The following is a 23,604-nucleotide window of genomic DNA, read 5'->3' as shown; positions in this document are numbered from 1 at the left end:
TGTCTGTTGGACTGGAAGCCTGTGACCAGAGATGTGCCTCAAGGATAGATGCTGGGTCCACTGCTTTTTATCAGTTATATAAATGATTTGGATGTCAGCATAGGAGGCATACTTAGTAAGTTTACAGATGATACCAAAATTGGAAGGTCATGTTGCAGCTGAACAGGACATTTGTTAGGCCACTTTTGGAATATTGTGTGCAATTCTGGTCTCCCTCCTATTGGAATGATGTTGTGAAACTTGAAAGGGTTCGGAAAAGATTTACAAGGATATCGCCAGGATTGGAAGATTTGAGCTATGGGGAGAGGCTGAATAGACTGGGGCAGTTTTCCCTGGAACGTCAGAGTGTGAGGGGTGACCTTACAGAGGTTTATAAAATCATGAGGGACATGGATATGGTAAATAGATTAGGTATTTTCCCTGGGCTGGGGGAATCTAGAACTAGGAGTTTAGGGTGAGAGGTGAAAAATTTAAAAAGGACCTAAGGGGCAACTTTTTCATGCAGAGGGTACTACGAGTATGAAATAAGTTGCCAGAAGAATTGGTGGAGGCTGACACAATTATACTATTTAAAAGGCGTCTGGATGCCTATATGAATAGGAAGGGTTTACGGAGGTATGGGCCAAGTGCTGGCAAATAGGACTAGATTAATTTTGGAGATCTAGTCGACATGGACAAGTTAGACCGAAGAGTCTGTTTCTATGTTGTACATCTCTATGACTCTAAGTGGGTTAGCTCAGCTTGAAAGCGGTGGAGTGAGGCAAGGGGAGGGAGCTGAGTATCAGTGGTAATGTAATGTTTGTAGGATGTCCAAAACAGGATGCTTTCAATTTCCTTTAACATCAAGGACAGAATACACATCCCTTCCAATTTGTCTTTTCTGAAATAATCTGTGTCCTTGTATATTTGTCAAGCATTAATCATTGTTGATCAAGACTTTTATAAAGGAAACTGCATCCTGGTTTTGGAGAATTTATAAAGAAACACAGGTGAGCTGATAAATGAGATTGAAATAACCCTGGTATGAGGAAAGATTTTGTGGTTCTGGAGATGTTTTAGAATAAAAATTCAACAACTTTGTCGAATTTGTTCACAAATGCGGCATTAACACAACCTGGATCCAAATTTAAGGGAGGAAAATTTAATGCTCAATTAACATTTAACTTCTTCGTGTGCTAAGTGCATGGATAATATACGAAAACGACAACAATAGGAGGCAATATTATAACTTTTAAAGGAATGTCAAACTTTGGCAGCGTGGGCTAGAGGATAATAGAGACAAAATGTGGTATTTTCCAACTTGTAAGAGTGCTTCTTTGAAAAAACGTAAGTCTGTTCTAATCCTGAACAGCCCTCTGTTGTTCTGGCTTTAGATACATGGGACATATGGTGGAGGGAGAAATTGATTTAGTTAATTATAGTCACAATATATTATGGACAGGGAATTGAGAAGCAAATCCTGAGGTTCTCCTGAACTTAGTGGCAGGCTTTTATTCTCCTCCTTGTAACCTCTAGAATTCACTGTTTGACAACTAGGAGAGCTGGTGCAGTGTATTATATTTTAAAATGAATACAGTGAGAGTTGGTGGGTCTGATTTGCTTTCTTCTCTTTGTGTGTTTGTAATTGTTTTTGCACAATCCACTTATTTTTAACATATGGAAATTCTTATCCAAATGGTTATTATCTATACATTTGTTTCCCTTGTTTTTTAACAGATTTGTACTGTACATTAGAAGTAGATTCATTTGGCTACTTTGTTAACAAAGCTAAGACAAGAGTCTACAGGGACACAATGGAACCAAACTGGAATGAGGTGAGTTTTGGTCTGGTATGTAATGGACCATATTGATTAACTGTACCATTTGAAAACAGTTGCATGTATGCAGTTTTACACAATTTTCCAGGTTGGAAGACAGTCTGATAACTTAATCTCTGATAGTGTTTTGCAACTGTCTTCCAAATGCTTGATTGTGAAATGGGGTCATTCACCTTCTGAATTTTCCTTGCCTCTCTGTGAGGAAACATCTTGAATGTTTCCTGGAGACTTGAACCACCAGTTACTGAACTAATTCTATATGTTAAGACTCTAATTCAGTGCATTAGATCTGATGACTCAGAGGATCTTTAATGGACAGTTTAGAAAAACTGTCAGGTATCAGAATCATACCTTGGTCTGTTTAATGGAGGTAGTTCTCAATCATCAAATCTCTATAATTGTATTCTCGCCATCTTGGCAATAAAGGGATAAAATAAACCAGCATTCTTGTTACTGATCATTGTCCCACCATAGATGATCAGATTTCTAAGAGTGGGTGGAAGAGGCTGCCAGGACTTTCTGAAAATTGGGGGAATTAAAAGAAGGTAGTGATTTCTGACTAATAAGACCATATTTTGGTAAGGAGAGAATGCAGGGTGAGGAAGGCAGAATTTAAAGAATGTCTTTTCAGGTTGCTCTTTGAATGTTTTTAGGACTTCTAAGAGTATTTTTCATTATATACACAATGTTAAAATGAACTTTAACAAAGTATAGTATGAATTACTTTGAATATTTTGATGCTATTTGACATTTACTACGATTTCTGTTGAGACCAATAACTTTTGAAAAGATACTCATTTTCCAGTGACTAAAGGAAAGAATCACAAATCAAAAGAACAGAGAATGGCATTACACGAAATGCTCATTTAGAGAGCCAGTGCTGAAAGTGAGCTGAATTGCCTCCTGCTTGTTGTAATTTTGTGATTCTGTGAAGATTTTACATTTTAAGACTTTTACTGTAACAAACAACAAAGCAAAATCAACATAGACTGAGTATTACTCAATAAATAATAAATATATAAAACCACAGAAAATATACTTTCCCCTTAATTGAAACAAATGAAAATGCTTTTCACAATGTTAATGTGTTATGCCATGTTCATACCAGATTTGTAATTTTGTATTTAAAGTCAGAAACATTTTCTGGCTTTTCAACAGGCTGCTTTTTCCTGTGCAATCATCTGTGTATTCTCAGTCTGACCTCCAGCTGTAACACACTGTGTGACTCCATGATTCTTAAATCTTTCAATACAAGTCGCATCTCTTAAAACAGAGAATTTCCTCCTCCCTAGCATTCTGCAGGGTGGCGAGTACAAAACAATCTTTTTACTTTCTTGATGCAGCAGTGTCTGTTTTCGGGCTCCCTCTCCAGATTGCTTTAAATGTGTGAGTCTGTGTGTTGAAAGACTTCTTACTGCTCTTTGATGTTTTTCAATTTTTCATGTTTTTTTTTGATCATCTTTAATCTTTGCTGGACCTGGGGGAAGCAACAGAAGATTGTATATTTACAAACATTATAATTCAAAAAAGTTTGTAAAGATAATCCTATCAATTACAGACCCATCAGTATAACTTTGGTGGAGAGCCTTCTACCGTCATTTGAGGTAGAATTAGTAGTCACACAGAAAAAGGTTGGTTGATTAGGCAGAGTCAGCGTCCATTTCTAAAGAGGAAACCATGTTTAACTAACATGTTGGGTTTTTTTCTAAAGAGGCAACAGAAAGGCTCAATGTGGGTATACATGGATTTCCAGAAGATATTTGATGCAGTGCCTCACAACAGACTTGTGTGGAAAGTTAGAAATCATTGTATAAAAGAGATAAGAGCAACATGGGTACAAAATTAGCTGAGTGATAGGAAATAGAGAGTAAGGGTCAATAAATAATTTTCAAGCTGAGGGAAGATTTGTAGTGTCGGTATTAGGACTTCTGCTTTTCCTGATATATATTAATGTAGGGGAAATAAAACTTGAAAGAATTGGATGTAGGTTTGCTTGCTGAGCTAGAAGGTTTGTTTTCAGACTTTTCATCATCATACTAGGTAACATCATCAGTGAGTCTCTGGGTGAAGCACCGGTGGCAAGGTCCGCTTTCTATTTATGCATTTATAAACACATAAATAGAATGCGGGCCATGCCACCAGTGCTTCATCCGGAGGCTTACTGATGATGTAACCTAGTATGGTGACAAAACATCTGAAAACGAACCTTCTAGTTCAGAGAGCAAACCTACATCTTCTCAAAAACTCGCTAACTTGAAAGAATGATACACTGTGAGAGGATGATGTGGACTTCCAAAAGTACACCAACAGCTGATGTTGTGGGCAGATGGGTGGCAGATGAGGTTCATGCAGAGAAATGTGAGATGATATACAATGGCAGGAAAAACATTGAAAGATGTTGGGGTCCAAATCTAAATTGGGTGCAGGAGTAGAGGTACTTGGGCGTATATGTGCACAGATCATTGAAGGTGGCAAGACAGGTGGCGAGAACAGTTAATAAAGCATATAGTACCCTCAGCTTTATTAATAGAAGCATGGAGTACAACAGCAAGGAGGTGATGTTGAACTTATCAGCCCTCAGCTGAAGTATTGTGGACAATGTGAGGAATATGTTATAGGATAGATGTGAATGCATTGGAGTGCAGAAGCAAGTTACAAGCGTGGTCCCAAGAGTATGAATCTTCATTTAGGAGGATGGATTGAAGAAGTTGGGAATGTACTTCTTGGAGAGAAGAAGGCCAGAAAGTGATTTGATAGGGGTTTTCAAAATCATGAGGAGGCTGGATATAGTAGATAGGGAGAAGCTATACCCACTCATAAAAGGGACAAGCACAAAGGGCATAAATTTAAATCAATTTGCAAATGAAGTAAGAGTGGTGTGAGAAAAAAAAAATTCATGTACCAAGTAGTTCAAGTATGGAAAGAGCTGCCTCGAAATGTGGTGGAAGCAAGATTAGATCACGTGAAATACAGGGAGGACGAGCCATTTGGATACAAAATTGCCTAGAAGGTAGAAGACAGAGGGTGGTGATGGAGGGTTGCTTTTTGGCCTGGAGGCCTGTGACCATCGGTGTGTTGCAGGGATTGGTGCTGGATCCACTGCACTATGTCATAAATGATTTGGATCTGAATATAGGAGGTCTGGTTAGTAAATTTGCAGATGACACCAAAATCAGTGGTGCAGTGGTTACCTCAGAGTACAACAGGACCTTGATCAGATGGTAGCTTAAAAATGTGTTGCTGGAAAAGCGGAGCAGGTCAGGCAGCATCAAAGGAACAGGAGAATCACATTTTGGGCATAAGCCCTTCTTCAGATGGACCAAGGAGTGGCAGAAGGACTTTAATTTAGGTAAATATGAGGTGCTACATTTTGATTGGACAAATCAGGGCCGGACATATACACTTAATGACAAGGTCCTGGGGAGTGTTGACAGTTCATAGTTCTTTGAAAGTGGAGTCGCAGATGGACAGAGTGGTGAAGAAGGCGTTTGGTACACTTACCTTTATTGGTCAGTGCATGAGTACAGGAATTGGGGAGTCATATTGTGGCTGTACAGGATATTGGTTAGGCCACTTTTGGAATACTGAGTTCAATTCTGGTCTATGAACCATTTTGGTTAGTATAAGGCCTTGCCTATTTTGTGTAGAAGATTCATAGATTCATCGTTGTTTGCGAAGTGTGCACGTTTGATATGGATTTTTGCTATGGGTGCTCCCTATCAGACATGTCACCATGGCACCCATGATCTGGCAAGGAGCTAATTCATATTTCCACAAAGACACAAGCAAGATTTATGGTGAGTATATTATATTACGTTTAATTGCAGAGTAAGAAAGTAGCAGCAACTACGTATGCTCATGCACACACACACTCTCTCTCTCTTGCTCTCTCTCTCACCCTCTTCTCTCACTCATTCACTTTATTTCTGCTTTAACAGTCTCACTTCTTTTACAGGAATTTGAAATAGAACTGGAAGGATCTCAAACACTACGAATTTTATGCTATGAAAAATGCTACAACAAAACAAAACTCACCAAAGAAGATGCTGAAATTACTGATAAAATCATGGGGAAAGGACAGATTCAGGTAGGTCCTTCACTCAACTTGTTTTGCGAGTCATGTTTAGAACTATTAGATTGACTGGAGACTCAGGGCTGTCTTTGACACAGTTCCCACTCTGATTGAAAATTTGTTGAGCTGCCTGTCTATGATTCTGCATCATTGTTTTGAGGCATGACGATCTCAGAAGAAAAAGAGCTGTTGACCAGTATGATCTGCTGGCAGTTCTGGAGTCCCACCAGTGAAAGCACAGACAACTACGGAGAGTACAAGCAGCTCCACAACAAAAAACATCCCAGGGTAAATCTGAGAGAGGGGAAGGCTTAGGAAACCGGTTTCAAGAGCCTAGTGGGATGCGGTAAAGGTAACCTATTCTTTAAAAGGGAAAAGGGTGTCGCCAATGATGCAGGCATCCCACAAAAGTCCTTACTCCTTGCCTAAACAGAAAAAGCTGCATGACTTTTTTATATTCAGTTGGCCTCCCACTGACACGGATAAATGTCAGCAGTGGTACACTGAAACCATCAGATAGTCTTTAGTTCCTGACTTAAGGGCTTCAGATGGATGGCGGTAGGGCACCCATTGAATCGTAAGTGATTTAATTTGGCTTGATTTATTGTTGTAACGTGTACCAAGAGACAGTGAAAAGTACTGTTTTGCGTGCTAACCAGACAAACCATAGTTTACATAAGTACATCAGGGTAATAGAACAAAATGCAGAATACGGTGTTACACCCAAAGAGAGAGTGCAGAGAAAATCAACTCTAATATATGAGAAGCCCGTTCAAAAGTCTGATAACAGCAGGGAAGAAACTGTTCTTGAATTTGTTAACACGTTTTAAACTTGTGTATCTTCTGCCCAATGGTAAAGGGTGGAAGGAGTATGACAGGGATGGGAGGGGTCTTTGATTATGTTGGCTGCTTTCCCAAGGCAGTATGAAATGTAGACTGAATCACTGAAAGGAAGGCTGGTTTTCATGATGGACTAAGCTGCACAACTCTTCGTAATTTCTTGTGGCCTTGGGCAGAGCAGTTGTCATACCAAACTGTGATGTATCCATATAGGATGCTTTCTGTGATGCATCTATAAAAATTGCTAAGCGTCACTGTGGGCATGCTGAATCTCCTTATCCTTCTGAGGAAGTAAGGGCATTGGTGGACTTTCTTCACTGTGGACTGTGGATGGATATTTATCTTAGGAAATTGAAGCTCTCAACCACCACTACCTCAGCACTATAGATACAGGCAGGAGGGTGCCCTCCACTCCGCTTCCTGAAGTTGATGACCAGCTCCTTTATTTTGCTGACATTAAGGGAGAGATTGTTGTCTTTATACATGCCACTAAGTACTCTATTGTTTACGTATACTCTGTCTTGTCATTGTTGGTGGTGATGTCATCAGCAATTTGTAAATGGAGTTACAGCATAGTTTGGCCACACAGTAGTAAATGTATAAGGAGTATAGTAAGAGGCTGAGTACACAGCCTTCCGGGGCACCGGTGTTGGGGATTATTGTGGAGAGTGGAGATTGTCAAGGTCCTGGGAATGGTCATTCCACAACATGCTTTCTTGGACTCTTCATGTGGATGCACTGGTTGCAAAGACCCAACAACATCTCTTCTTCCTCAGGCAGTTGAGGAAATGTGGCATGACGGCAAATACCCTTGCCAACTTTTATAGGTGTGTCTGGATGTATCACTACCTGGTATGGCAACTGTACTATTCAAGATCGTATACGGTTACAGAGCGTGGTGAACTCGGCCCAGATAATCACAAAGGCCAACCTCCCATCTATAGAATCCATCTACCAGGCCCACTGTCAATAAAATGCCGCCAGCATTTTCAAAGATCCATCCCACCATCTACAATCTGTACCATCGGGGAGAAGGTACAGAAGCCTGAACACACGCACCAGCTAGTTTCGAAACAGTTTCTACCCTACTGTTGTTCGAATACTGAATGGACTCTCAAACTCTTAACATTCACCTGTACCTGTGTTTTTGCTTTGGCCGCTGTTTACCTATTATTTACTACCTATGCTACTTAACTCTGTGATCTGCCTGTATTGCTTGCAAGACAAAGCTTTTCACTGTGCCTCAGTACATGTGACAATAAATTCCATTCAATTCAGTAGGGGTTATTGCCTATTCTAACTGATTTCAGTCTGCGGGTCATTAAGTCAAGGATCTAGTTGCAGCGGGGGAAGCACAGTCGTTGGTCTCAGAGTTTGGAGATGGGTTTTGTGTGAATTATGGTATTGAAGGTGGAGCTAAAGTCAATAAATAGAAGTCTCTTGTAGGTTTTCAAAGTTTGGGAGAAGATTTGTAGCTCGGGTGCTTGTTGTTGTGGCTCTGTTCGCCGAGCTGGGAATTTGTGTTGCAGATGTTTCGTCCCCTGTCTAGGTGACATCCTCAGTGCTTGGGAGCCTCCTGTGAAGCACTTCTGTGATCTTTCCTCCGGCATTTATAGTGGTTTGTCTCTGCCGCTTCCGGTTGTCAGTTCCAGCTGTCCGCTGCAGTGGTCGGTATATTGGGTCCAGGTCGATGTGCTTATTGATTGAATCTGTGGATGAGTGCCATGCCTCTAGGAATTCCCTGGCTGTTCTTTGTTTGGCTTGTCCTATAATGGTAGTGTTGTCCCAGTCGAACTCATGTTGCTTGTCATCTGCGTGTGTGGCTACTAAGGATAGTTGGTCGTGTCGTTTCGTGGCTAGTTGGTGTTCATGGATGCGGATCGTTAGCTGTCTTCCTGTTTGTCCGATGTAGTGTTTTGTGCAGTCCTTGCATGGGATTTGTAGGTTTCCTTGTTATTCAGATGTACAAGGATGAGTGTAGGACCAGTGAGATGGCATCTGCCATGGACTTATTGTGATGATAGGTGAATTGTAATGGATCAAGGCAATCTGAGAGGCTGGAGTTTCCCCACCTTCAAAGCAACAACATAGGTAAAACATCTTCGGTACCACCAACAAAGGAAAAAGAAATAGATATGGTCCTAAAAGGAATTAGGATGCAAGTTAAAACATAAAACCTCAAACTCAGTGATCTCAAGATTGCTTTGTGCTAGTCAAGAGTAAAAGTAATCGGAAATATCAGGTGAATATGTAGCTGGAAAGATGGTGCAATGGGGGAGGTTTCAGATTCTTTGGCCAATTCCGGGTGAGGTGGCATCAGTACAAGCTGGGCGGGTTGCACCTGAACAGGATTCGGACTGATGCCCTGCGGGGAGTATCTGCTAACATGGCTGGGAGGGTTTAAACTCAAATGGCAGGTGTGTAGGAGCCTCTACAGGGAGACGGAAGAAAGGGAAACAAAGGCAACAAGAATACGCTGAATGAGAAATAAGAAAAGGGATGGGCAAAACATTCAAGGGAAAGAATTAAACTGGGCCACAGTGCAAAATAATGCAAACAGAACTAAGTTTTAAAAGGACAAGCCTTAAAGTTTTGTGTCTTAGTGTGCACAATACTCACCATAAAGTAGTTGAATTAGTTGTACAAAAAGATATAAACAGGTATGATATCGTTTGCTTTGCTTTGATTTGATTTTGTTATTGTTTACAGTTACATAAATGACGAGAACGAGGGTAGGTCCGATCAAGGACAGTAGTGGGAGACAGTGTAGGAGAGGTCTTGAATGAGTACTTTTCTTCAGTATTTACAAACGAGAGGGACCGTATTGTTGAAGAGGAGAGTGTGAAACGGACTGGTAAGCTAGAAGAGATACTTGTTAGGAAGGAAGATGTGTTGGGCATTTTGAAAAACTTGAGGATAGACAAGTCCCCCGGGCCTGACGGGATCTATCCTAGGATTATGTGGGAAGCAAGAGAGGAAATTGCTGAGCCGTTGGCAATGATCTTTTCGTCTTCACTGTCAACGGGGGTGGTACCAGGGGACTGGAGAGTGGCGAATGTTGTGCTCTTGTTCAAAAAAGGGAATAGGGATAACCCGGGAATTACAGGCCAGTTAGTCTTACTTCAGTGGTAGGCAAAATAATGGAAAGGGTACTGAGGGATAGGATTTACGAGTATCTGGAAAGACACTGCTTGATTAGGGACAGCCAGCACGGATTTGTGAAGGGTAGGTCTTGCCTTACAAGTCTTATTGAATTCTTTGAGGAGGTGACCAAGCATGTGGATGAGGGTAGAGCAGTGGATGTAGTGTACATGGTTTTTAGTAAGGCATTTGATGAGGTTCCCCATGCGGAAAGTCAGGAGGCATGGGAAAGAGGGAAATTTGGCCAATTGGATAGAAAACTGGCTAACCAGTCGAAGTCAGAGAGTGGTGATAGATGGTAAATATTCAGCCTGGAGCCCAGTTACAAGTGGAGTTCCGCAGGGATCAGTTCTGGGTCCTCTGCTGTTTGTAATTTTTACTAACAACTTGGAAGAGTGAGTCGAAGGGTGGATCAGTAAATTTGCAGACGATTCGAAGATTGGTGGAGTTGTGGATAGTGAGGAGGGCTGTTGTCGGCTGCAGAGGGACTTAGATATGATGCAGAGCTGGGCTGAGGAGTGGCAGATGGAGTTCAACCCTGTCAAGTGTGAGGTTGTCCATTTTGGAAGGACAAATAAGAATGCAGAATACAGGGTTAACGGTAGGGTTCTTAGTAAGGTGGAGGAGCAAAGGGATCTTGGGATTAATGTTCATAGCTTTTTGAAAGTTGCCACTCAGGTGGACAGAGCTTTAAGAAGGCCTATGGTGTATTATCGTTCATTAGCAGAGGGATTGATTTCAAGAGTCGTGAGGTGATGTTGCAGCTGTACAGGACCTTGGTTAGGCCACATTTGGAGTACTGTGTGCAGTTCTGGCCGCCTCACTTTAGGAAAGATGTGGAAGTTTTGGAGTGGGTGCAGAGAAGATTTACCAGGATGTTGCCTGGAATGGAGAATAGGTTGTACGAGGATAGGTTGAGAGTGCTAGGCCTTTTCTCATTGGAACGGCGAAGGATGAGGGGTGACTTGATAGAGGTGTATAAGATGATCAGAGGAATAGATAGAGTAGACAGTCAGAAACTTTCCCCCCGGGTACAACAGAGTGTTACAAGGGGACATAAATTTAAGGTGAAGGGTGGAAGGTATAGGGGGGATGTCAGGGGCAGGTTCTTTACCCAGAGAGTGGTGGGGGCATGGAATGTGCTGCCTGTGGGAGTGGTAGAGTCAAAATCATTGGTGATCTTTAAGCGGCAATTGGATAGGTACATGGATGGGTGCTTAAGCTAGGATAAATGTTCGGCACAACATCGTGGGCCGAAGGGCCTGTTCTGTGCTGTATTGTTCTATGTTCTATGTTCTGTGGGGATGGGGACCAAGAGTAGTGTGTCAAGGTTCACAGATGACACTAAGATAGAGCAAAGTGTGCAGAGGTCACTTAAAGTCTGCAAAGGGATGTAGATAGGTGAGGTGAGTGGACAAGACTGGCTGATAGAGTACAATTTGATAAATGTGAGATTATCCATTTTGGTAGGAATTACAGCAAAATAGACCATTATTTAAAAGGTGAAAAATTACAGCATGCTGCTGTGCAGAGGGACCTGGGTGTCTTTGTGCATGAATCACAAAAGGTTGGTTTACAAGTGCAGCAGGTACTTAAGAAAGCAAATTGAATATTGTCCTTCATATCTAGAGGGACGGAGTTTAAAAACAAGAATGTTATGCTGCAGCTGTAGAAGGTGTTGGTGAACCATACTTGGAGTACTGTGGATTATCTTGGTCTCCTTACTTGAGAAAATATGTACTGGCACTGGAGGAGATGCAGAAGAGGTTCATAGATTGATTCCAGAGTTGAGAGGGTTGGCATATTAGGATAGATTGAGTAGATTGGGACTATACTTACTGGAGTTTTGAAGAATGAGGAGGGATCTTATAGAAACGTGTAAAATTATGAAGGGAATAGATAAGATAGAAGCAGGGAGGTTGTTTCCCCTGGTGTGTAAAACTAGAACCGGGGTGGGGCGGAGATGGGGCACAGCCTCAGAATAAGGGGGAGCACATTTAGGACTGAGCTGAGGAGGAGCTTCTTCACCCAAAGGGTTGTGAATCTCTGGAATTTCCTATCCAGTGAAGCAGTTGAGGCTACCCCATTGAATGTTTTTAAGGCTAAGATAGATTTTGAACACTAAAGGAATCAAAATTTAAAGTGAGCAGGCGGGTAAGCCAAGGCAGGTAAAATATCGACCATGATCATCTTAAATGGTGGAGCAGGCTCAGAGTGAGAGAGAGAGTAGCAGGGAGAGGTGCACTGCAGCATCCAAACCGGCCCCCAACAACTGCTGCTACTGAAAGACTAAAACTCAAAATCCTGGTTCTGTGGGAGCTTGCTCTACTGATTCAGGGTGCCTCTATTGTTACAAAGGACAAAGAAAAGTTCAGCACAGGAACAAGACCTTCGACGCTCCAAACCTGTGCCCATCATCATGCCCTAACTAAACTAAAAGACCAATCTTCTGCCTTTCTTCGGTCCGTATTCCTTGATTCCCTACCTATTCATGTAACCATCCAGATGCCTCTTAAATGTCACCAACATGCCTGCTTCCATCACCACTTCTGGCAGTGCGTTCCAAGCTCCTACCACTCTCTGCATGGAAAACATCCTCGCACATCTCCCTTGAAATATTCCCCCCTTTCATCTTTAACCTGTAATTGAATTGTCAATGTTGGGAAAAGGCCTCTGACTATCTACCCTTTCTATGCCTCTCATAATTTTGTAGACTTCTATCAGGTCTCCTCTCAGCTGCCATCATTCCAGTGTTCTTCCTTTAATAAAAAAACCCAAGGTCTCTCAAGCTGTTTATGGGGTTTCAATAGACAGGTCAGTACCTCTGTTTAAACCTCTCTTCAAAAAAAAGGACAAAATACACCGCTAAATGCCATAGTATCATCAAACCTGTATGGCTTGGCATTGTAAATGTACATCAGAAGGCCTTTTAAATGTAATGAGGGTTTCTGACTCCAGTACCCTTACAGACAGTGAGTTCCCGATTCCCGCTATGAACAGATTTACAAATAGTTATTCACTTTATCTCTAAAGTGCCTGCCTGTTACCCTAAGTCTAAACTCCCAGTCTTTGATCCCTCTAGCATGGGGAAAAGTTTCTTCCTGTTTACTTTATTTATGCCCCTCTCAATTTTATACATTTCAATCATGTCCCCACTCAATCTCCTCCACTTTTAAGAAACCAACCCTAGTCTGTCCAATCTCTACTCTTGCCTGAGTCTCTTAAATCAGGCAACATCCTGGTTAATCTCCTCTGCACCCTCAACAGCGATATCACATCCCACCTATAATGTGGATTCCAGAACTGCATACAATATTTTGGCTGTGACCTAATCAACATATTATACAGTTCTAGCTTAACCTCCCTGCACTCAAACTCTATACACGATTAGCAAAGACAAGTATACCATGTGTCTTTTATCCACTTGTTCTGATACTTTAAGGGGCCAGTGTACATACACATGAAGGTCCCTGCCCCTTAGTTTTTTCCAGGTTCCTACCATTCATCATTTATTCCTTTACCATGTTTGTCCTGCCCCAAGTGCATCACCTCACATTTATCCAAACTGAATTCTATCTGCTACTGATCAGCCCATTTGATCTGTCTGTCTATATCCTTTTGTACTGGAAGGTTATCCTCCTCATTGTTTACCACCCAGCCCCCACTAATTTTTGTATCCTCTGTGAACTTACTGATGAACCCTCATACGTTCAAGCCTAAATCACTTATATAAACCACAAATAGAAAGGGCCCCAATGCTGACCCATGTGGGACTCCATTGGATACAGACATCCAGTCAGAAAAACACCCCTCAACCATCATTCTCTGCCACTGAACCAACTGTAAATGCAATTTGCAAAAGATCCTTGTATCTTGTGGGGCAACCTTTGCTATCAGTCTCCCATGTGGGACCTTATCAAATGTCTTGCTGATTCTCGTATGGGTTATATCAAAAACATTGCCCTCATCTACACACCTGGTCACCTTGTCAAAGATGTTATCAAGTTGGTCAGATATGGCCTCCCCTTAACAAAATTATACTGACTGTTGTTGATTAATCTCGGTCTATCCAAATGCAGGTGAATCTGTACCTCAGAATTACTTCCAATAGTTTACCCCACCACTGAAGATGGACTGACTAGCCTGTAGTTTCCTGGTTTACCCCCTTCTCTCTCATTGAATAATGGTACCACAAAGGCTGTCCTCCTGCTCTTTGGCACCTTTCCTGTGCCCAAAGTGGAATTTGTAAATTTATAATTTAGTACAAACATCGATTTATACCTTTTCCTACCCAGAATCATGGGCATGAACTCAGCACTTGTTTTCAAAAGAAAGCCCAATTTATTAGATATCACCATCTGCCATGGTGGGGTTCAAACCTATATTCCCAGAACAGTAGCATGGAACTCTGGATTATTGGTCCAGTGACATTGCCAACACACTACTGCTTCCCCACTAACAGCTGCATGACAGTTTCCAACTTCTTTGGTGGGATCTGAATTCATCTTTCAGGATCATTGGTCAAAGCCATCAGGTTATGATGAAGAGCTTATGCCTGAAATGTTGACACTCCTGCTCCTCAGGTGCTGCCTGACTGATTGTGCTTTTCCAGTGCCACACTTTCTGACTCTGATCTCCAGCATCTGCTGTCCTCACTTTCTCCCTCTGCCAGTCCAGTAACATAACCACCATGCTCCTCTAGCCAGTAAAGACTATCCACTATACTAGTCTAAAAGTTCTCACCCACTCTCTTCCAGATTTTTCCCCTTTATATATCTAAGCATTTTCTTAGTAATCACTTGTCCAGATATGTTATGACATACCTCTAGAGAAGGTAGGACTTTTAACGAGCCCACCTGGCTCAAGGGTGGGGACTTTGATTACCTCTACGCCTAAAGGGCCCTATGGGTGCATTCTAGGACCAAATATCTCCCTTTCAAACTACATGTTAAATTCTGCTATGTTGTGATTGTTCCTGCCTACACAACCCTTCACTGTATATTCTGTCCAATGGTGGAATTAATGTTAAGAGCTCGATAATCAACTTTGACCAGTGATTTAACTTTGTTTCTTGTTTCCATCCAGACTGATGTTGCATCTTGATCCTTTAACCCAAGTTCAGTTCTCACTCTAGTACTAATCTTATCCTTTATTACCAGAAATACCTATGTTCCTTGTCCTTTTCTACTTTGCTTTTATAAGGCCATGAGAAATAGGGACAGGAGTAGGCTGTTCAGACTCTCGAGCCTGCTCTGCCATTCAATAGGATCATGGTTGATCCAACATTTCTCTCATCCACTTTCCTGCCTCTTCTCCAAATCACTTGATGTCCCTCTGCTGATCAAGAATCTATCTATCTCAGCTTTAAATATATTGATACAAGGACTCTGAGTCAAGGAGTTCCAAAGACACTCAACTCTCTGAGAGGAGAAATTCCTCCTAACTTCAGTCTTAAATTGGCATTTTTTTTGAGACGATATCTTCTGACCCTAGACTCTCCCATGAGGAATAACATCCTCCCAGAATTTATCCTGTCACTGCCGTTAAAAGTCATATATTCTTCAATGAGATCACCTCTCATTGTTGTAAATTCCAATGAGGAGAGTGCTACCCTGTTTAACCTTTGCCCATCAGGCAAACCTGCGTACCATGGATCATCCTTGTGAACCTTCTCTGAATGGCCTCTAAGGAAATAGTATATTTGCTTAAATATGGGGACAACTACTGCTCACGGTACATCAGATGTGGTGTCACCGGCCACCTTGTACAATTGCAATAAGACTTTGAAATAAAGACCAATATTCTGTTAGCCTTCTTGGTTATCTGCTACACCACTTTACCAACTTTGTGTTTTTTGCACAAGTTCCCCCAAGTCCCTTTGTGTTGCAGCTTTCTGCAGTTTTTCTCTATTTAAGTAAGAATGTCCTTTTGTTCTCCCTTCCAAAATGAACAACTTCACACTTTCACACATTATGCTCCACACATTTTCCTCCTGTCATTCCCAATATTAGCTGCCTTTAAGTATTCATGTCTTGGCCTTAGTCACAACTATGCCTCTGTGATAACTATTGCTCTTTGTTCTGTTAATTTGTTCACCTTGTTGCAAATACTTTATTAGGATTATAATGTGTTGCAAACCCATTATTAGGATTCTGTGAAAGACCGTTAACATTTAAAGAATTTTGATCACTGAGAAATTAACTATCAGAATTGCATTGCAAGTTTTTGTTTTTAAGAAAACAGATTTTGTTTAATTTTAAAAAAAATTTACAACCAAATAAGCAGTATTAACATTATAACTTAGAAAATTTATGCTATAAACTCAGTTCTATTTATCTTCAATAATTCTGTAATCTTATAAAATCTTGAAATTTAATTCACATTTCCTGGCATCAACTCAAAAGGTATATCACACTGTCCAGGATTCTCTCTGATTTCTCTGCACAGTTCCAGTTACTCACCATTTTTGTTTAAATTCCAAAGCTCTGTGCAGCACGGTGGCTCAGTGGTTAGTCCTGCTGCCTCACAGCACCAGGAACTTGGGTTTGATTTCAGCCTCGGGCGACTGTTCTCCCCGTGTCGTGGGTTTCCTCTGGCCGCTCCAGTTTCCTCCCACAGTCCAAAGATGTGCAGGTTAGGTGAATTGGCCCTGCTAAGTTGTCCATAATGTTCAGGGATGTGTGGTTTAGGTGCCTTAGTCAGGTATAGTAGGGTAGGGGAGTGGGTTTGTGTGGGTTACTCTTCGGAGGGTTGTTGTGGACTTGTTGGGCCAAATGGTCTCTTTCCACACTGTAGGGATTCTTTGACATTTTTCCTTAATTCTTGGGAGCTACATAAATGCCATATCCTTTGCTGGGGTAACTACAAACACCATGTCTCCAGTTCTTTAACTAAGTAAGCCCAACTACCATTTTATCATCTTATCCTTTAACTTCTTGTGTTGATATGACACCAACCTTTTAAGTGCAGTAAACTCCATGTCTTTGAATTGCATTTACTCCACAGTTTAACCAGTTTCTCAATCAGGGTTTAACAATTTAAATTTGAAACCAAAACTATTCTAAGATAAACAAATCACAAGCTAGATGTTCACAGAAAGAGCCTTTAGTTTTACCATTTTTGTGGACTCTGACATTTCCTGGTGCAGTTCAGCATTTGGACCTTATTGACAAATTCTGGTTATCACTACTCTGTACCATTGCCTTATGTTTTCTCTTCAACTTTGCAAATCTCCCCTCATAAACTATGTGATTTTCTGGGTTGTACAATTTGCCAGAACTTTGGTTCCAGACAGTTCAGGGAAAAGTCAACCCAACAGTATAGTTCACATTTTCCGCAGTACTGGTGCCAGCACCACATGAATCAGAACCCATTCTACCATTCCAATCTTTAAGCCATGCACTCAACTCCTTGATTTTATCTACTCCGTAGTTGTCTATGGTTCAGGTCCTGATTCGGAGATTATTTTCTTTATAGTTCTGGATTTTAATTTAGACCCATATAGGTCCTTATCAAAAAACCCTTTCCTTGGTTCTACCTATATTGTTGATGTACATGTGGACCATAGTATTGTGGTTACTTTGCTCATTGGCTGTAGAATGCTACCCATTGATGAACTACTAGTCACACTTCCTCTTAATCTTTTTCTGCATTCACACTATGGCCAGAATTTTATGGCTGTCTGGGGGAGAGAGAAGGTGAGGATCATGCCATGATCATTTGATTGTACAATGTTTGGAGCTGTTGAAGGCACCTTTTGGAGATGAGACCTCTTTCCAAGTAGAGATAGAAAGTCCAAATCAAGCCAATTAATGAGCAAGATGCCAACTTTGATGCCTGGGGGTGTAGAAATCTGCACCTTGTGCCACATGTGGCAACTCTTACACTTTAACTATGTTTTTCATGAATCTCTGCTGCCAATCAGGCAATTTGCTGTATGGTTTTGAGCTTTGTGAGTGTTGTTGGAGCGGCACGCTTCGAGGCAAGTGAGGGAAATTCCATCACATCCTGTTTTAATGTTTCCATTCATTTTAGTTGTTCAAGCATGAGCCTCTGAACACTGTGCACTGTACATAAAAACCTGATCAGAATTCACACAGATGAGAATAATGAGCATGCACAAGGTTTTTTGGCTGCTGTCTGATGATTATGGTTGCTGTATAATTTGGAATTCTGTGGGATTGTAGGGACAATTCTCGATTGAGTAAAGAATTAATTAAAGTTCACAGAACATGTTGGATTTGTCAGCATCTTTAAGGAGAAAAATAATTATAATCTGAGACACATGACAGTATCATTTTGTGATATAAAATTTGCTTTGAAAACAGCAGTTACCTTTAATATAGAGCAGGACCAAGCCATTTAGTCCCTCAAGCCCACTCTGCCATTGAACATGATCATCCAAACCTATACTCCAATCCTGCTTTCCTGCAATGTTATCCATGGAAAAGAAGGAATAGTACCCTGTTCCTGTTTTCTCTCCATACCCTTTGATCCCTTTAGCCCTAAGAACTATATCTAACTCTTGCTTGAAACCATTTTTGTTTTCTCCGGAAGTGAATCCCACAAGCTCACCACTCTCTGGATGAAGAAATCATCTCAGTCTTAAATGGTCTACCTCATAACCTTAGTCTGTGACCTCTAGTTCCAGACCCCATCCAATGAGAACTCTCTTCCCATGTTAACCTTGTCCACTGCTGCTCAGAATCTTATGTGTTTCCAGGAGATTACCCCCTCACACTTCCAAACTCCAATGAACAAAGTCCTAACCAATCCAGACACCACTCATATGTCAGTCCTTCCATCTAGAAGTCAGGCCGGTAAGCCTTTGCTGCACTCCCTCCTTAGCAGGATACCAAAGGATACCAAAACTGCACACAAAAACAATTTGTTTATAAATATAGGTTAGCCCAGTGTATTGGACAGCATACTCTGCCCATCATCTGAAGGAATAACAAACTGATGAAAAATGTTGAATAAAAACCAAAAGGACTGCAACCCTGTAAATTAGAGACAAGAAATAGAAATTGTTGGAAAAAGCTCACAAGGTCTGGCAGCAGCATCTGTGGAGAGAAATCAGAATTAACATTTTGGGTCAAGTTCTGAGCAAGGATCACTCGACCCAAAACATAAACTCTGATTTCTCTCCACAGATGCTGGTAGCTGACTTCCCCCATTCACTATGGTTTTGAAGCACTGTGGATTTGATGTTTTTTGAGTCTAGTGTGTGGTCTGCAGCCCATTTCCTCAATATAGCTATTTCCTCAATTGCATACTGTGCTGCAAATTCCTAGTTTATTGTGAAATGGTCCTGTTTTTATGGATATGAAGAACGGAGTGGAACGTCTTTGAGTTTTGTTGGATTTGATATACCTGTTGACATGTTGTACTCCAATTTATCAAGTCCAACATAACTGAAAGAAGCTCAACTGCATTCTTCATATTCACAAAAGCAGAGCCATTTGACAATGAACTAGGAATTTGCGGCTTAGTTGTTGACATGCTGTACTCTGCATAAGTGAAACGGATATGTGGGAGGCTCTCTCTTGTCTCTGTAAAAGTAGCTATTATGGAGCAAGTAACAAGTGGACATGTGTTAGTCTTGTCTGAAGATAATCCATTAAATTGCAATGTAAATTTTTGATAAATTGTGAAACTTTTATTGTAGATGTTTCTTAGAAACGTAAGCAATAGAAGTGGAATAGGTCATTTGGCTCTTTAAGCCTGCTCCAGCATTCAGTATGATCATGGCTGATCATCCAAGTTGGTATCCTGTTCCAAATTTCTCCCAAAACCCTTCGATCTCTTTAGCCATAAGAACTATATATGTTGTCGTAACAAAGCTGCAGTTTAGATTGAAGATGAAATTCTGTTTGTTTGAACTTTTCCGTAAAGTTGTGAGCTTTGGTGACAATGGAGATCTTGCAGTAAAACCATTTATTTTGTTTGAAATGGGAACCTCGTCAGCAGAATGATGAGTTCAGGCATATCAATCTAAGTTCATAATTTTGTAGATTCATATTTTTCTACAACAGTTTAACATGCCAATCAATCCTCCAGATGTTTATCAAAGTTCACTGTCCAACAAGTTGAAGCATATTATTTCTTCTGAGGTGACAACTACTTGTTCAGAGCAAATTCCACATGATTTAACCAGAAAATGTCTTGTTCAATTACTGCTCTGACCATGAAAGTGTTCAAGTATACTTTACTTACAATCTGATCTGAATATGATGGGGAAATGAAGGCTTGAATGACTGTTGGTTTTGAATCTGTTTATATATTATATTAGGCATGTGTTTAACGCTAATGCTATGCATGTTTATGCCATTTTTGGATTTCAAATACTACCATTTGAGGAGGAAGAAACATAGTCATTATAGTTCATAAATTTCTCTAATGCAGGCTAGTATTCTACTTGAACTAAGAGGCTACAGTGAAAATGGTTGGAGTATTAAGATGTACATGTAGGAGAATCTAATACAAGATAAAAAGTATTTGTGCATATAATTTTGCTATTTAGGCAAGGTGACAGAGGTATATCAGAGAATTATAGCATATTAGCTGTTGGCAGCAAATTGTTAGTCTATAATTAAGTATAGAATGTTGACCAGAATGTTTGAACACCTTAACTTTTCAGCTAATTAGAAAAAAAACATGTATTTGTAAAGACGTCGATGAATCTGAATGGATTTTTGAAGAGATGACTAAAGAGTTAGACAAGGGAATGTGTATAGAGGTTTTTAAGGCATTTGATTCATTCTGCATAAAGAGGTGAAGCTCATGGAATTGAATGGGTATAAATATAATCAATATGAATAAATTCCTGATAATAAATATAAGATATATAAATAAAATATAAACGTTTTATAAATACGTGAAAGGGAAGAAATTAACCATTGAACGAGTAGGGCCCATTAAGGACAAAGGTGCAACCTGTGTGTGAAGCTGCAGGATATGGGAGGGTTTTGAATGAATACTTCTCTTAGCTTTTCACTCTGGAAAAGGAGAATGTAGGTATGGAATTCAGGAAAAAGAATTGTGAGGAACTTGTACAGTTTGATGTGGGAAAGGTGGAGATGTTGGAGGCTCTGTCAGGCTTAAAAAGACAAATCCCAGATGAATTACATCTCAGCTTGCTGTGGGAGGCAAGGTAGAAAATTGCAGGGGCTCTGACACAAATTTTTAATTCCTCTCTGGCCCCAAGGGAAATGCCAGAGGACTGGCAGACAACTAATATGGTTCCATTTTTTAAGAAGGGTGGTAAAGATGAACTAGGAAATTATAGACTGAGGAGTCTCACATCGGTGGTAGGGAAGCTACTGGAGAAGAAGCGAATTAATACCCGCTCACAAAAGCAAGCGTTAATGAGGGATAGTGAGCATGGCTTTGTCAGGGGGAGGTCATACCTAATAAATTCACGAGAATTTTTTAAAAACATCATCAAGTGTGTGGATAAGGAAGTTCAGTTGATGTAGTTTATATAGATTTAAGCAAAGCTTTTCACAAGTTCCCAAATGGGAGACTGATAGAGAAGATTAAAACGCATGGAATTCAGGGAAACCTGGTAAAATGGATTAGTAACTGGTTTACTAACAGGACACAAAGGGTGGTGGTAGAAGACTATTTAGGTGACTGGAGGCCTGTCTCCAATGGTGCACCACAAAGATCAGTACTGGAACTTTTATTGTTTGTTATATATATAAATGATATTGATGAAATTATGGGGGGATTGTTAAGCAAGATTTCAGATGGTGGGTTCGTCATATGGGCAGACCAGTGGCAGATGGCATTTAACTCTGATAAGTGTGAGGTGATGCACATTGGAAGAAGAAACAAGATGAGGGAGTATTTAATGAATGGCAGGACACTGGGTAGCTTACAGGAACAGATGGATCTTAGGGTAATTATTCACGCATCCCTGAAGTCAGCAGTGCACATGAATAGGATAGCTAAAAAGGCATATGGGACACTTAGTTTCATCAATTGTGGCATAGAGTATAAGAACAAGGTGGTAATGTTGGAGTTGTACAGAGCATTGTTAAGGCCACAGCTGAAGTATTATTTGCAGTTCTGGTCACATCACTACAGGAAGGATGTGATAGCACTAGACCGGGCACAGAGGAGACTCACCAAGATGCTGCCTGGAATGGAGAAATTCAGCTATAAGGAGAGACTATATCGGCTTGGATTGTTTTTCTTAGAATCGAGAAGACTGAGAGGGTATGAGGGGCAGGGAAAAGGTGGATAGAGAGCAGCTGTTCTCTTCGGATGAGGAGTCAATTACAAAAGGGCATCGTTTTATGGTAAGGGGCAGGAGATTGATGGGATTTGGGGAAAAAAATGTGGCTCTCAGTGGGTGGTGGGAATCTGGAATGCAATGCCTGGACAAATAGTGGAGGCTAGGAGAAAGTGAAGACTGCAGATGCTGGAGATCAGAGTCAAAAAGTGTTGTGCTGCAAAAGCACAACAGGTCAGGCAGCATCTGAGGAGCAGGGGATACAATCTTTCAGGCATAAGCCCTTCATCAGGAATGTGGATAGGCAAAGGGGGCTGAGAGGTAAATGGGAGGGGGGCTTGGGGCTGAAGGAAAGGCAGCTGGGAAAGCAATAGGTAAATGCAGGTGCGGAGTGATGGTGATAGGTTGGAGCGGAGGGTGCAGCGGATAGGTGGGAAGGCTGGAAATCTTACAACCTTTTAAAAAATACTTGGATAAGTACTTCAAATATAACATTCAATGATACAGGACGAGTGCAGGAAATTGGGATTGGCACACTTTGAGGTAGTTGTAGTGGTGCAGACTGGATGGGTCAAATGCACTTTATGAATCTGTGAATCTATTGATCTAGTGAGGAAATTGCCTGAACGGGCAGGAGGCAAAGAAGTGGGGATTATGGACATATACTCTAATTGGCACAATGTGACTTGTGATTCCTGCAAGGATTTATTTTGTCAACAAATATTTGTCAATATTTACTATATTTATTAATAGTATACATGATGGTTTTAGAAGATATGTATCCAAATTTGCTAATGACACAAGGAATTTCTATGACCAGAAATGCTGCTGAGTTGCACGCCCATAACAAATTCCTCTGAAACAAAGTTATTCATCAAGCATCTCGAGACTTTCCAAAGGCCTAGGAAGAAGTATTTTCATCTCTCTTCCCTTTCCCTCTCCCCGATGCTCACTCTTTCTCATTCACTCTGAAAAAACCTCATTGAAAAAATGCACGGTTGATAAAGAACAGAGGTAATTTCTGCTACTGTTCAGGATTATACGACAGGAATAAATAAGAAGCAAAAGCGCTGCTTTTTAAATCAATACCTTTCTGGCATGAAAAAAATTCTTCATAGAGGATTTGTTTTCACTCTGGACAAACTATTGAAAATGATATAAGGAAGCAGAATGCAGACTAACATAATTCACAGTTTTCTGTTATATATTGTCAAATGGACAACGCTAAAGTTGTATTGGAAGTCTCAATATTCGTTCATTGTCCCGAGGGCCAAAAATGGGTTTGTGACTGATGAAGATTGAATATAAAAAACAACGTGAAGCTCCAGTTGTGGCTCACCTGGATGGAATCAATGTGAAACTGAATCTCTCCGATTTCACAGTTTACAGCTTTCAAAGAAAAGCTGTATTTGAGTCATGTGAGTTGGGCAGTACTTAAGATTGCAGTAATTATCTTTACTGCAATCAAACCCTATTACTTACTGGTGAATGCTGCG

At 40.7% G+C, this 23,604-nt stretch overlaps 1 protein-coding gene across 2 annotated transcripts in view; it reads left to right on the top strand.

Moving 5' to 3' along the window:
* Positions 1-23,604, top strand: part of LOC140487770 (breakpoint cluster region protein) — a 457,801-nt gene that overhangs the window by 350,765 nt on the left and 83,432 nt on the right. For both annotated transcript variants that reach the window (XM_072587008.1, XM_072587009.1), the window contains exons 15-16: positions 1,717-1,814; positions 5,773-5,904. In XM_072587008.1, coding sequence (XP_072443109.1) covers positions 1,717-1,814; positions 5,773-5,904 — 230 coding nt within the window. The remainder of the gene's footprint in view (positions 1-1,716; positions 1,815-5,772; positions 5,905-23,604) is intronic.

The sequence above is a fragment of the Chiloscyllium punctatum genome, chromosome 17 (assembly GCF_047496795.1).
Source record: "Chiloscyllium punctatum isolate Juve2018m chromosome 17, sChiPun1.3, whole genome shotgun sequence".
Lineage (NCBI taxonomy): Eukaryota > Metazoa > Chordata > Chondrichthyes > Orectolobiformes > Hemiscylliidae > Chiloscyllium > Chiloscyllium punctatum.
This window is presented reverse-complemented; position numbering and strand designations above follow the sequence as displayed.